Raw genomic sequence first — 15,758 nt, forward strand, 5'->3', positions numbered from 1 at the left:
GGACCGTCCGCAGGCCGGATTGAGGTGATTGGGCCGCATCTGGCCCCCAGGCCTTAGGTTGCCTACCCCGATCTAATCCACCCCCTGCAATGCAGGAATCTCAGCTAAAGCATCCATGACAGATGGCTTCCCAAGCTCCTTTCTGGGACCCACTTTTGCTCTTTGTCCAGAATTTAAAAGTGCCAACAAGAGACTTTCCTTCTCCCAACACTGCTTTTTCCATTCTTTAGCTGATGGGAAGTAATGGTGGCCGAGGGAGGAAGAATCCGTGCGGTTGGCGTCTCCCAGCCATCCATGCTATCCCAAGTCAGCTGCTAGGGGAACCTCCTCCCCACAACCGCTGCCCTTCTGCAAAATGGAGAAGATTTTGGCCTTATGGAAGAGAGAGAAAAGGATGTTTTGTCTGTGGATTGAAATGCATGCATCACTCGACAGAAGGACCAGGGGTATAAAATGCTCCAACAATTGGGAGAGGAGGCAGAGAGTGTCTCCGTAATATTCCAGAGGTAGCAAGAACTTTTCTCAAAGCTCTTTCTGAAATCGGATCCGGGATGACACACGTCTAGCAACTTGTGACAAGGAGAAGCAGGGAAAAGCTCTCACGGACCCTGAGCTGTTCAAAGCTTTATAAAATGTTTCAGGATGTATATATATTGCACTTGGAAGTCATTACTGTTAGATAGAAGCACCTCCCATGTATATAAGCTAATTGCCAAGTGGCACCTTAAACATAGACTATGGTCGCCACAATAAATGCCTAGCTGCCATTTTTTAAACAAGATTACAAAACAAAAAATTGTGTATATCATCAATGTTAAAATGCATTTAACAATTCAGTTGCACGTTTTACCAATTACAGTCATCTTTCTTTTTCTTTCTTTCTTTCTTTCTTTCTTTCTTTCTTTCTTTCTTTCTTTCTTTTTCTTAACAAATGAAACACAATTCACACCAGGGACACATTTTTAATACCACATTTTTAATAGCAATTGTGAATTTGACACCACAAACATAAATGGGGCTCAGCCTCGGCAATAGTAGCCAACCGTGAGCAATTTGAATAAGTAATATTTATAAACACCAGCATGTATAGATATAAAATAAAATATTGTGCTAGATTTGTACTCGACACGGCTTTATATGACAACAGTATTTTATTTATTACTTGTGCAGAGCTGTAACATCACTGTTAGATTTTGATTTTCTTATGGGTAAACGCGTTCTTCCATTCTGACAGTGTGCAAACTATTCTGTTATGACAATAAAGTTTTATTCCAGTACTTGGTTGACGTTCTCCATTTAGGGAAGTTTTAAATGTTTGATGTTTTATCATGTTTTTAATATTCTGTCGGGAGATGCCCAGAGTGGCTGGGGAAACCCAGCCAGATGGGCGGGGTATACACAGTGGTACCTCGCAAGACGAATGCCTCACGCAACGGAAAACTCGCTAGACAAAAGCGTCTAGCGATTCTTTGTTGCCTCGCAAGACGAAGCTTTCTATGGCCGTGTCTCACAAGACGAATTTTTTTTGCCTTTTTTTTTTTTTTGCTGTCTGCCGTTTGTTTCTGCAAGACGAAAATCTTGCTAGACGAAGCAACCCGCGGAACTCATTATTTTAGTCTTGCGAGGTACCACTGTAAATTATTATTATCATTGAGACTCCTAGCATGTCTGGGCTTCAGCCGGAGAGAAAGATGGAAAAGTGAACAGCAGCCACGAGCTCCATCCTTCCCCTTTCCCCATGCAGCTAAAGCAGGCTCAATTACAGGGAGAGGAAGACTTGGAAAACCTGGAGGGGCAGCGTGGCTCTCCCCAGTGAAGCAGAAGATAGGATCCCCTGAGGGCTTTTGCTACTGTGTGAAAAAGAAATGGAGGGACGGAGGGTCGAGAATCTGAGAAAGAGAACCACTTGGACTAGATGATCCTTGGGGTCCCTTCCAACTATACAATTCTATGACCCCTTCAGAACATTGAACGTGTTTAAATAGCGAAGGTTGAGTCATTTTTACAGATTACACATGATCTACACACAGGAAAGTAAGGGATGTATGAGCATTTTTCATGCCCGAGGCAGTTCCCTGGTCAGCCCGGCTCCATTAGGATTGTAACGGAAGGACACTTTCTACTTTAGACTCGCAAAAAGCATTTTTTCACCTTACATGGAACCTAAAATGACCACAAAATTATCATTTCCTAAAATGAGTAATCCCAAATTTTTTGAAAGGAATATTGTTGAAGCTTGTTGTTTCGTCATTTAGTCGTGTCCGACTCTTCGTGACCCCATGGACCAGAGCACGCCAGGCACTCCTGTCTTCCACTGCCTCCCGCAGTTTGGTCAGACTCATGTTGGTAGCTTCGAGAACACTGTCCAACCATCTCGTCCTCTGTCATCCCCTTCTCCTTGTGCCCTCCATCTTTCCCAACATCAGGGTCTTTTCCAGGGAGTCTTCTCTTCTCATGAGGTGGCCAAAGTATTGGAGCCTCAGCTTCAGGATCTGTCCTTCCAGTGAGCACTCGGGGCTGATTTCCTTCAGAATGGATAGGTTTGATCTTCTTGCAGTCCATGGGACTCTCAAGGGAGTCCTCCAGCACCATAATTCAAAAGCATCAATTCTTCGGCGATCAGCCTTCTTTATGGTCCAGCTTGTTGAAGCTTACTCAGGAGTAAATTCACACGTCAAAACTCCTTGAAAGGGTTTGCACAGAACCAATAAGAAGGGTGGGTGGCAAAAAGCCGCAAAGAGGGGGGGGGAGCATTTTAAAAGGAAACCAGAGGGTCTTGGCTGATCTTATGGAAATGCAGTCTTTTAATGATCCTGTGACCAAATAAATCCAATTCAAAACCTGACCTCAGATAGATAATTGCTGCACATGGAACTTCTACTTTTGACAAATAATTTGCTTTTACTGAAAGGGATGCTCATTGGCCCTTTGGCAATACAGTCATAATACTTCTTAGAATTCCTTTGTATTCAAATGATATACTGCCTACTTTTTATGCCCTTTAAGAATAAATGTGTTGATGTGTTTGTGTGTTTATTTGTATTTGTATGTGTATGTACGCAAACACACATCCGGGAGGCAAGGGACCAAACTGGGTCTTTGACCCAGGTGACAAAAAACCTATTTTCGGCCCTGCCTTATGCTAAAGCGATAAACCAATTACAAGAAGGTGGCAGCTATTATTACGGTAACCTGTAACACTAATTTATTTGCCAAGATTACTATCAATTTGTTATGAGTTCTGTGACAAAGACAAAAAAACCTGCAAAGTTTGTTTAAAAAGGCGTATGAATAAATCACACTTACCTGTTTGTTTATACAGTACAATAAAAATATTGGGACCACACTTCAGTTTTTAAAATACCCTAGTCTTTGTTTTTAAAGTGGGGTCTTCTAATGCGCCCCCTGGCAACATCGTTCCACCACAAATTAACTGCATTTGCAGCATTGAAAATCTCTAGGTCTGGACCATTCATCTTGATCATCAGTAAGTCATCAATGGTCGTTGCAAGCAGGCGTTTGCGACTGTCAGTTTTAACCAAGTTTAGTTGGCTAACCCCCCTCTCGCATTCGGCAGTGCTAAGTGGGAGGACCCGTAAAAAGTTCAAAACTTTGCATATATTAATATACGAAGCAGAAGCCGTTGACTCTGCTTGAAGGCGTTGCCAAGCTTCCTCACACGTGATGCTTGTCTTGTTGATAGCCCACACTTTGAACTCTTGATACTCCTCCAAGATGGCTTCCTTGTCGACTCTCACGTTGCTGGGCAAGGCTTGCATTAGTTCACTCAATTCTTTCTCTCCATGGCCACTTGCAGACATGTCCCTTTCTGGTCTGGGTATGTTGCAGGGGTCAAATATTTCCACGTTTCGCAGAACTCTGTCGTTTCCGATGCGGTCAAACCATTTGTCGATCGCTTCCACGATTGAACTCAGCAAGACACGCCGATCTTCCTCAAAGCAGCCAACTTCGCTCGCGTTACTGACAATTTCCACGTCTTTGTACACTAACACGCTGCCCTCCAGCTGCGCGGCACTTTCGAACTTTTGCAGCTGAGGGCCGCTGTCTTTCACCATCCTCTGCAGCCTCTCTTTCGTCGCTGTCAAGCTGGTTTTAACATCGCTGACGGACACACACTTCCTCCGAAACACCTCGGATAGCCTCGTAAGCGTGTGCGTAACGTCGTCCATGAAAAACAAAAACTTGACAAACCGTTCCGACTTCAAACGCTTCAAGTAGCCCTTCAGCTTGGCTTCCACCTTCCTGTCTGGCTTTGTGCTAGAGCCGCTCACAATTTGCTGCAAATGCACCACAACTACGGGCAGATTGTTGGCCAAAGCTTTCACGGCAGAGTTCTTCGACTGCAGCCACCTGATTCCGGTGATACCCATGTGGCGAAGCACTTTCTCATTCAGGACTTCGCCGATCTCTTTCAGCTCCTTTGCCCTTTTAGGACTACTGTGGTAAAAGGTGTAGATACCCTTCACGACATCTTCGGCGAGCCCGGCAAATTTGACGCACTTCAAGGCATCCCCTATCGCAAGCTCCAGTTGGTGAGCGACACAGTGCACGGCCACCAGACCTGGACAGCTGTCCTGGAACAATTTCGCAACCCCAGACGCGTTGCCCGTATCGACGCTAGCCCCGTTGAAACTGATTGCCGTCAGCTTGCTTTTCCAATCGGGTATGTATTCGTCGAGAACCGACTCGATGGTAGACTTCACTTCTGCTGCATTCTCACTAGGACATTCCCTAAGGGCTCCGTAACTACATTTCACTTCAGCTTCATTTATATAATAAAAGTAAACAATCTCGGAAGCCGCTGCGTTCGATCTATCCGTTGAGCCGTCAGCCAAAATCCCAAAGAAATTTGCTTTACTCAGTTTGTACTTGAGCTCCAGGCGAAGGCTTTCCGCAATGTAATGAGCAAACTGCTTGGCCGCTTTGTCGTTCCTGTACGTCTCACCCACTATCAAGCCATTTTTCTTCTGCAGTGCACATAACGCCGGGAAGTCGTCAAACGAATAGTTCTCCTTGACAATGAAGTATGCCGTATTGAACAGCTTCTCCAAGTTACTGTGCAAATTGCTGTCCATCGTTCTTAATTCCTGCACCGTTGGGACCGATACTGGTGTGGACACTGGATTCAACCTGGCTAATTGAGCACGGCAAGCTTTTTGGTGAGTAGCAGATGCACCGTGTTTTTTAATCTGAAAAGGAAACAAAAATGAAATTTGTTATTATAGAATCACAGAATCTTAGAGTTGGAAGGGACCCAAGGGTCATCTAGTCCAACCCCCTGCAATGCAGGAATCTCAACTAAAGCATCCATGGCAGATGGCCATCCAACCTCTACTTTAAAACCTCCAAGGAAGGAGAGTCCACCACCTAACAGTTTTTCCAGCTGTTTAGTTGGAATCTCCTTTCTTGCAACTTGAAGACGTTCGTTCGAGCCCTACCCTCCAGAGCAGGAGAAAACAAACATTCTCCCCCCTCTGTGTGACAGCCCTTAAGATATTTGAAGATGACTATCATATCTCCTCTCTGTCTCCTCTTTTCTAGGTTAAAAATACCCAGCTGCTATAAGCATTCCACATAAGGCTTGGCTTCTAAAACTTTGATCATCCTAGTTGCCCTCCTCTACACGTTCCACCTTGTTAATATCCCTCTTAAATTGTGGCGCCCAGAACTGGGCACAGTATTCCAAGTGTGGTCTATTGATGCAGCCTAGAACAGCATTAGCTTTTCTTTACTGCTGCATCACACTATTATTATTATTCATATACCACTTTCATATAATAAAATTAATCTCGTAGCTGTTTACAGCACATTAAAACACCAAATTCATTGACTATGCAAAAGCCTTTGACTGTGTCGACCACAGCAAACTATGGCAAATTCTTAAAGAAATGGGAGTGCCTGATCACCTCATCTGTCTCCTGAGAAATCTCTATGTGGGACAAGAAGCTACAGTTAGAACTGGATATGGAACAACTGATTGGTTCAAAATTGGGAAAGGAGTACGACAAGGTTGTATATTGTCTCCCTGCTTATTTAACTTATATGCAGAATTCATCATGCGAAAGGCTGGACTGGATGAATCCCAAGACGGAATTAAGATTGCCGGAAGAAATATCAACAACCTCAGGTATGCAGATGACACAACCTTGATGGCAGAAAGTGAGGAGGAATTAATTAACCTTTTAATGAGGGTGAAAGAGGAGAGCGCAAAATATGGTCTGAAGCTCAACATCAAAAAAACCAAGATCATGGCCACTGGTCCCATCACCTCCTGGCAAATAGAAGGGGAAGAAATGGAGGCAGTGAGAGATTTTACTTTATTGGGCTCCTTGATTACTGCAGATGGTGACAGCAGTCACGAAATTAAAAGACGCCTGCTTCTTGGGAGAAAAGCAATGACAAACCTAGACAGCATCTTAAAAAGCAGAGACATCACCTTGCCTACAAAGGTCCGTATAGTTAAAGCTATGGTTTTCCCAGTAGTGATGTATGGAAGTGAGAGCTGGACCATAAAGAAGGCTGATCGCCGAAGAATTGATGCTTTTGATTTATGGTGCTGGAGGAGACTCTTGAGAGTCCCATGGACTGCAAGAAGATCAAACCTATCCATTCTGACGGAAATCAGCCCTGAGTGCTCACAAGTATTGAAGCTGAGGCTCCAATACTTTGGCCACCTCATGAGAAGAGAAGACTCCCTGGAAAAGACCCTGATGTTGGGAAAGATTGAGGGCACTAGGAGAAGGGGACGACAGAGGACGAGATGGTTGGACAGTGTTCTTGAAGCTACAAACATGAGTCTGAGCAAACTGTGGGAGGCAGTGGAAGACAAGAGTGCCTGGCGTGCTCTGGTCCATGGGGTCACGAAGAGTCGGACACGACTAAACAACAACAACAAAACACCAAATAAAACAATCCAGAATCAGTGCTGAAGGGCATTTATTTATGTACGTAATGACAGCAGCCAGGATATTTTCTGCACAAAAATGGGAGGAAGAGATTCCCACCAAAGAAGAATGGAAAAGCAAACTGATGGACTATGCTGAATTGGCAAAGTTAACAGCTAAAATAAGACAGCTTAATGATGGTTGTTTTATGGAAGAATGGAAGCCTTTTTCGGACTGTTTAAAGAAATATTATAGTATGATATTTGAACTATGAGCGACAGAAGGAATTAAGAGATTATTGTAGGTAAAAGGAAAAGGTAAAGGAACCCTGGACAGTTAAGTAATAAACAACTACCCTGTTTCTCATATTTTAAGACATACCCATAAAATAAGCCATAGCAGGATTTTTAAGCATTCAAGGAATATAAGCCATACCCCGAAAATAAGACATAGCGATAGGCGCAGCAGCAATGCTGGTCGCGGCAGGAGGAGGAGGAAAAAAATAAGACATCCCTTGAAAATAAGCCATAGTGTGTTTTTTTGAGGAAAAAATGAATATAAGACATGTCTTATAATATGAGAAACACGGTATCTGACTTTTAGAAGACATCTGTTTAGGGAAGTTTAACAAATTTGGCAAATTGTATTTGCAGAATATAAATATAAACTCACCGTTTCAATCTTGAATGTTGCGCAGCCTTTTACGAAACTCGTATCCTCGGCCCGTGCAAATTCTTTGCAGACGAGGCATATCATAACATCAGCAAACATTTCCAGCCACGGATTTTCCAGCTTCCACTTCGAAAAAGTTGATGGCCTCACTTTTTTCCTCTGAGATTTAATAATACAAGTATTAGAGCGGCTAGACTCTTCTCCATTATTGCTGAGTTTTCCTAACAAATCTGGCATTGTCCAAATATAAATAGTTAACTTATTAAACCTCGTCATAATTTCATAATTATCTGTCTATGTATTTCTAATAGTATAACCAAATCAGTAATTTTTTATACAACTGTAAAAAAACTACTCTGAAAATTTATTATTCCAAAAATGAAACCTTCCTTTGGTTGTCAATATTAAGATGATACAAGCAAGAAGGAGTCTTTCTGTAATAAAAAAAAAGATTTAAATCAAATTTTACTGACTAGTGATTTAAATCATGATTTAAATCAATCGGATTTAAATAAAATCCACCCTGATCTTCACCCAAAAAGGAGTTTGCAAAAGCAAAAAGACAATACAGAATTTGCTTTCCCACTTGCAAGGTCAGCATACCTTCACACCTTAAAACCTGCTCACCTCAAATCACTGCAGGAACCCATTCATTCACAAACTTAAATGCCCCAAACGTCTCAATAAGACCTCATTCATGTTTGTCTCCCCTAAGCTTAGGCTGCAGACAATTACTAGAAAGTGTGCAATGCATGTTTGCCGGTGTTCCGCCTGAGCTTTCCAGACATTTCCCTGTCTTGCTACACTACCTGTCCAAAGTCCAATTCCGACTGGCTGGCCCAGGTGCAGAATGCCTGGGTCTGACCCTGATAACAACTCACAGAGGAGGTCACTTGCTATCTAGCTTGAATTGTGGGAACGCTTTTTCATTCCAATGCAGCTATTAAAGTTTGCGTTGTCATCAATTATGGCAGCTATGAATGGCCACTGGCCATCTTGCATACATTGGGACTTCAGAAACTATGTTTCCATCAAAACTCACTGCTTACATTTCTCTCTATGTTGATTGATTCACCTTCCAAACAAAAGAAGTCGTAAACTCTTTCAATGCCAAAATACTCCAGTCCCTCTTTCAAAGCTCCATTTATTTCTACTCCCTTTATATGCAGAGTGTGTGCAAAGGCTGAAGCTCATTCCACACTCAGTGCATTTAAAGGGCTTCTCTCTGGTGTGGGTCCTTTGATGATTAATTAAGGCGGTTATTCTGTCTGAAGCCCTTTTCCACACTCCCTGCATTCAAATGGTTCCTCCCCTGTGCGTTTTGCAATTCCTTTTTAATTCTAATTTATATGTCAAAACTATCACACATACTGGAGTTGGTTGGATGTTAGGATTCTGACCCTCAAAAGCTTTCATCTTCCCATACTTTGGATTATTTTGTTCTTGCCATTCTGTTCCCATCAGATTCTCAGTCATCTCTTCTATTGCTTCACCCTTGACGATCTCCGATGACAAAGTCCATTGCTCCCAATAATTCCCATTGTGCTGCACCTCTTCCGCCATCTCTTCTGTTGCTTCGGTTTTGACAATCCCTGATGGCAAAATCCATTGCTGCTTATGATTCTCATTATTCTGCATCTCTTCTGCTGCCTCGGTTTTGACAATCCCCGGCGGCAAAATCCACTGCTGCCTATAATCCCCGTTGTTCTGCATCTCTTCTGTCATCTCTTCTGTTACTTCGCTCTTGACAATCTCTGGCGACAAAGTCCATCGCTCCCTAGAATCCCCATTATTCGGCTCATCATCTGATGGTGGGGAGAGAGAAGATGCATGTTTGAATCTCAAGGGAAAAACAAAGGCTCTAATCACAGACCACTTCTCCACTATATCTGTCTCGCCGGAGTGGTGCATGCTCTAGTTATCTCCCGCATGGACTACTGCAATGCGCTCTACGTGGGGCTACCTTTGAAGGTGACTTGGAAACTGCAATTAATCCAGAATGCGGCAGCTAGACTGGTGACTGGCTATTTTAATGTGAGGCAAGGAGGAAGCGAAACCTTAACCAGGAGGCCGTCTTTTCTCTGTATAAGGCTTGTCTTGTTCCGCATCCCCACATAAGCCAACTTGATTCTTATGGGGATCCTACTAGGACATAGAGTTAAGAGCCCTCTCCTCCTGCTCTTCCCAGTTTCAGAGATATTTGATATATAGCCATCTTGGCTAAAAGCCATGGGCAGCTCTACATTCCCTGAATTTACTTAAGCCTCTTTCAAAGTCACTGAACAAAAATATTTCAATACCCAGACCAAAAGGAGCCCCACAAGACAGCTAAGCACTCACCTATTGATACCTCCTCTTCTCTAGGGCGCCGGAGAAGTGGATCTTCTCCTTCTTCCCAACAGGAATTGAGGTCTGAGACTTTGAAGGAAACACAGGGGACCAATTATGTCCGATTCTACTTACTCGCCACAAAATATTCAGCTATTCCAAAGCCAGCCAACCGGACAGAGATTCTGGAGAGTGAGATGAGCCATAGAAACTACCCCTGCCCAACCCTCATGTCTGCCTGGATGCCGCAACAAGTGGGGACCGTTGGATGAGGCCAAGTCCATCCTGCTCACCCACCCAGGTCTCTGTGATGTAGACCAGATCAGCCTCCTAATCCACAATCAGATCAGGAATGAAGGAGGTCATATTCAGAACTGACCTGGTATTCAGCAACATCAGCCACAGACCTGAAGGCTGGCTGGCAGAACAACTGAAAGACCCAATGTTTTGCTGGCACACCATACAGTCACTGTCTGTGCCACATGCCCCTTACCCAGCTTGCCCTGCCTCCCACATCATCCTTCCCCCACCCTAAACCACTGTTCTCCCCAGGTTAAAAAAAGGATGTCTTTGCGGAAACGTGCTGAGGTGCAAAACGCTTCCATTTCCTAGGGAGAGCTGGAGAAGCTCCACAGCTGTTTTAGCCGTTTCCACATTTTAAAAATACAGTGAACATAAGCTGGGCTTGCAAAGGAACGAACAGGAGTGTGCTCATTATTCCTTTGCGCCCATATATCCCTGAAGGAGCATCTCCACCCCCATCATTCAGCCCAGACACTGAGATGGAGCACTGAGGGCCTTCTGGCGGTTCCCTTACTGCGAGAAGTGAGGTTACAGGGAACCAGGCAAAGGGCCTTTTCGGTAGTCACACCTGCAGTGTGGAACGCCCTCCCATCAGATGTTGAGATAAAGAACTATAGAACTTTTAGAAAACATTTGAAGGCCGCCCTGTATTGGGAAGTTTTTAATGTTCGATGTTTTATTATGTTTCTGTATATGCTGGAAGCCCCCAGAGTGGCTGGAGCAACCCGGTCAGATGGACAGGGTACAAATAAAAAAATTCTTATTATTATCACCACACCTCCCCTCCCTCAATGAAAACAAACGAAACCCACACAAATTAATAACGGCTAAAACAGTTGCTGAATACTGTATTTAAGTTGTTGTGAAAACAAAATTTAAAAAATCCTTCCAGCAGCACCTTAAAGACCAACTAAGTTTTTTTTGGGGGGGGGTATGAGATCATGCTATGCTTGCTGATTCACAGGACAAAAACCACAGGGATGTTGGATTCTGCACGCTGTGGAAAATGAAGAAATTTGTCATGTGGCATCCACAGAAGTCTGCCGGTGTGGCCTAAAAGCTTGAACTTCCTGCTAGTTAATGAAGTGGGTCCATTTGCTTAGATGCTTTTGCACCTATAGCACAACAAAAGCGAGAGTAAGCAAAAAGCCCAGAACATTTGCAGAATGAAAAGCTGCAGGATTTTAGCATGCTTCCTTCACGGATCACTGCCTTGTTGTGGCAAAGGGGCTGGAATAACTCCAAGAAGCTATGAGCTATGCCGGGCAGGGCCACCCAAGACGGACAGGTCATAGCCGAGAGTTTAGACTAAATGTGATCCGCCTGGAGAAGTAACTGGCAAACCACTCTAGTATTTTGCCAAGAAAACTCCATGGACATAAAAGGGAGAAGCTTTGAGAAGAAAGTGAGAGTTTCCAAGGCATGCTCTGGTTCATGGGGTCACGGAGAGTCGAACATGACTAAGGCGACTAAACAAAAATGGGACATGCGCCCACTAAATCTGGAGCAGTATACGAGCTCAAACCTTTGAAGCAGCAAATGGAATAGAAAGTGCAATTACGTTTAACTGCTCAATAACATCAGAAAAGGGCTCATTTGCAAGGAAGTATGGAGGGGGGCTACTAAATTAATTCCTTAGACATCTATTATCAAATGAAAAAAGAAGCAGCCTTACCTAGAGAGGCCACAGTCTCGTAATTCTCTTCCATGACTTCCCTATGCAAAGCTTTTTGGCCCGGATCCAGTAGGGCCCATTCCTCTGCCTCGAAGAACACAGTTACGTCCTCAAAGGTCACCAGGCCCTGGACAAAGGAGTAGAGTTCATTCCACCATTGCCCAAGCATGTAAGGAGACGTGATAGCTGCATGTGTGCTTTCATTTATCTATCAGTCCCCATCCCAGCCACTTTTGCTGGGCCAGAAGTATATAAAAAAAGGGAAAGAAAAAAAGAGGGATATATTTTCAGTCTCCCTTGCCTCTCCACACAGAGAGAGGCACCCAGGAAACTCCCATCACTCTCTTGGATTCTTCCTCCCTTACCTGAGGTGGCTGCCGGGAAGCTCTTTCAACTTCACCCCAAGGAAGAGGCAATCCCGGCTGTGAACCTGAGGCCATAGCCCTGCCTTCAGGGCATGGAGGAGGAACCGGGCCACTCCCGGGACTGTCACAGCTGCTCCCCCGATGCACTTTAAAGCATGTTGCAGCCGTCAAGCGAGGTTATCCCAGTGCCTGCAGGGGAGAAACAGGAGATTGGAGGGGTGTCAGCCATCTCCAACCTCTGCTATAATACAGTAAACAAACACACAAGCAAATGAAAAGAGACCACCAAGCTCACTGAGGGCCAGCTCCGAGGGCCTTCTGGCAGTTCCCTCACTGTGAAAAGTGAAGTTACAGGGAACCAGGCAGTGGGCCTTCTTGGTGGTGGTGCCCACCTTGTGGAACGCCCTCCCACCAGATGTCAAGGGAATAAACAACTATCTGACTTTTATAAGACATCTGAAGGCAGCCTTGGTTAGGGAAGTTTTTAATGTTTGATGTTTTATCGTGTTTTTAATATTCTGTTGGGAGCCGCCCAATGTGGCTGAGGAAACCCAGCCAGATGGGCAGGGTATAAATAATAAATTTTATTATTATTATTATTACTACTACTACTACTACTACTGGTAGGACATGTCATTCACAGATCATATATAGCAGTACCTCTAGTTACAGACTCGATCCATTCCGGGCTGCTGTTCGCACCCTGAAAAGTCCGTAACTAGAGCGGCGCTTTTGTGCACGCTTCTGTGCACGCGTGAAGCGTGCGGAACGCTTCTGCGCATGCACGTGTGGCGAAACACTTCCGGGTTTGCCGCGTTCTTATCTTGAAAAGACGCAACCTGCAGCGGACGCAACATGACATTCGCAGATCATATATACATAGATCAGTGATTTCCAAGCTTGGGTCTCCAGCTGTTTCTGGACTACAATTCCCATCATCCCTGGCCACTGGTCCTGTTAGCTAGGGATAATGGGAGTTGTAGTCCAGAAACAGCACGATCCCCGGTCAGCCTGGCCATCTCGGTCCTCCTCCAACCTCGTCTCCACTCCTGGTTCCGAAAAGAGTTCCGTCCCTGCCCGACTCAGAGCATCCACCAAATTGAGAGCGATTTCTGACTTCCTTACTGGGCCAGGTCCCCTTTAGAAAGGATTTGAGGAGGAATGGGAAGGAAGTGGGGTGGGGTCCCTTCTCTTCCTTCCAGCTCCAACACCACACCCCCCCGCCCCAAATCCTTCCCTCCCTCCCTCCTACCTGACGCCTCTTCTCACCTGTAGCGCCCGGTCCAGCAGTTCCCTTCCGCCGTCCGGAACCCGGAGGAAGCAATATGGGCAAAGCCCCGTTCCTTCCATCCGATGCCAACTTCCTGCTCCTCTAGGAAGCAGAGCTCGATGAATTAACCCTTCGCTGGACTTAAGGCGCGCGCGCATTCACGCACAAACAAACGCGAGCTTTTAAAACGCTTTTAGGGAGTTGTTTCTTTAAAAAAAAGTACGTAGGGGAAAAAACAGAAATCAAAAAGCGCTAGCCAGCAGTCTCCCAAGCAGGAAAGGTGTCACAATATGACCCGCATTGCAGGGGGTCCCTTCCGACTCTTACTTCTGTCTTGCATAGCAAAGGAGCGATCATGTGTACATGTTTTATCTCAGCCCACCATATTTTAGTTGAGTTAGCTGAGCACAGGTCTGAAGAAGAGCTCGACTTGCGGTTTCTTTCTTTCTTTTTTGCTGCTGCTGTTGCATATTATTGACTTGTGGCAAGCTTTGCCAGCTTGCAGGCTAATTCCAATTCCCCCAGGCATCCACTTGCTACCATAGCTGTCAAGTTCTCCCTTTTTTTAAAGGGAAATTCCGTTATGCTGAATAGGCTTCCTTGCGGGAAAAGGGAAAACTTGACAACTATGCTTGCTACCAGAATTCAGCTGTGAACCAGGAAATACCACTTCAGGAGGAAGTATGTCTTGTCACATCCCAAGCAGCCATCTTTGTACCCGCTTCACATTTTGCCCCACTGTGGCCCAGCCTGGCCAAGCCCTAGAATTCACCATGGCAAAGCTACAGGGGCGCTCCCCTACAGAGGATCAAGCCAAAGAAAAATCACTGCTTTCTTTTTCATTGATGAGCAATAGCTCTCCATTATGTAACATGGCAGGCCTTGGTCTACATAACATGTGCCCCCTACCTACCTACCTACCCCCCCCAAAAAAAACCCCAGAGGCAAGCTACAACTAACACATAAAAATGCCACCCTGCAATCTATAAGAAAGGGGAACTAGGTCTGCCAAAACGGTCACATGATGGAATGTTAACCAAATCACTGAAAATAAGGTCAAGTCACCATGTGGAAAGGATGTGATGAAGCAGGCAGCCTGTGGCTCAGGACCCAATGTTTTGACCAGTAGGTGAGCATAAAAGGGCCTGCCCCCCTTGTCCACAAAATAAAAAAAATTCCTTCAGTAGCACCTTAAAGACCAACTAAGTTTTTATTTTGGTATGAGCTTTCGTGTGCATGCACACTTCGTCAGATACACTGAGACAGAATCCACCAGACCCTTATGTATATTCAGAGGGTGGGGGTGATGGGAATGGGTGATGGGCTGACGAGTGGTAAACCTGATGACTGTTAACGACTGTTAATGACTGCAATTGGTCTTGCGGGGGGGGGGGGAGCAAGGGCTGAGGTGCTAAGGAAAGCTTGATCATGTATAATGAGATAAGAATCCTATGTCTTTGTTATCTTATCTCATTATACATGATCAAGCTTTCCTTATCTCATTATACATAATCAAGCTTTCCTTAGCACCTGAGCCCTTGCTATTCCCCTGCAAGACCAATTGCAGTCATTAACAGTCATCAACAGGTTTACCACTCCTATCAGCCCATCACCCCCACCCCCACCCTCTGAATATACATAAGGGTCTGGCGGCTTCTGTTTCAGTGTATCTAACTTCAGTGTTGGTCTTTAAGGTGCTACTGAAGGATTTTTTTTTATTTTGTTTCGACTCAGACCTACACAGCTACCTACCTGCCCCTTGTCCACAGTTTGACTTCCACTGAATTCAGACTTGGAGCTTCCCTCAGTAAAGGCAAGCGGGGACAGACTGATGTGCTTCGATAGCATCCTAGTTATCCCCAGCTTAAGGTAGCATGCAAGCACACAGCATTAAAAAAAAAAAAAGCACACACAATAATTGCTTTATTTGTCACTGAATTTTGTTGGTTTGAAAACGGAATTCCTTATACAGCATCTGGAACAGTACGTTATGATTGCTAAACTTCAGAATAATCATTACGTGGTCCAGAAATACGCTCAGCAGTTGCTCAGTCACTCAGGACAGCCCTTGAAGAGAGGAGCTTGAGAACCAAGGCTATAGATTATGGACGATTCCTGGGTTGTGTAGGGGACTAGGCTGTTATAAAGAGGCGTTAATGAGTGTTGGGTGTGTACCTATGCAAAGCAGCCATAAGCAGGATTTCTTCAAACGAACATCTTGTTGCTTTTACTTGGAATAA

At 44.7% G+C, this 15,758-nt stretch overlaps 1 protein-coding gene and 1 pseudogene across 5 annotated transcripts in view; both read right to left on the minus strand.

Annotated features, from left to right (window-relative positions):
- LOC118081398 (uncharacterized) overlaps positions 1-15,758 on the minus strand; it is a 31,188-nt pseudogene that overhangs the window by 5,904 nt on the left and 9,526 nt on the right. The window lies entirely within an intron of this gene.
- On the minus strand, positions 956-14,848 carry LOC118081139 (zinc finger protein 862-like). 4 transcript variants are annotated; one of them, XM_035107366.3, is made up of 7 exons: positions 13,518-14,848; positions 12,249-12,437; positions 11,884-12,010; positions 9,918-9,995; positions 8,949-9,382; positions 7,578-7,736; positions 956-5,210 (listed from the first exon to the last, which is right to left on the minus strand). In XM_035107366.3, the coding sequence occupies exons 2-7, from the start codon at positions 12,321-12,323 to the stop codon at positions 3,366-3,368; spliced, it is 2,718 nt and encodes a 905-aa protein (XP_034963257.2). In that variant the 5' UTR covers positions 12,324-12,437; positions 13,518-14,848; the 3' UTR covers positions 956-3,365. The 4 variants fall into 4 exon arrangements, with proteins under 4 accessions (XP_034963257.2, XP_088519856.1, XP_088519857.1 ...); XM_088663730.1 differs by having other exon boundaries at positions 13,501-13,543; XM_088663731.1 differs by lacking the exon at positions 13,518-14,848 and adding an exon at positions 13,285-13,459.

This window comes from Zootoca vivipara, chromosome 2, assembly GCF_965207765.1.
Source record: "Zootoca vivipara chromosome 2, rZooViv2.hap1.1, whole genome shotgun sequence".
NCBI lineage: Eukaryota > Metazoa > Chordata > Lepidosauria > Squamata > Lacertidae > Zootoca > Zootoca vivipara.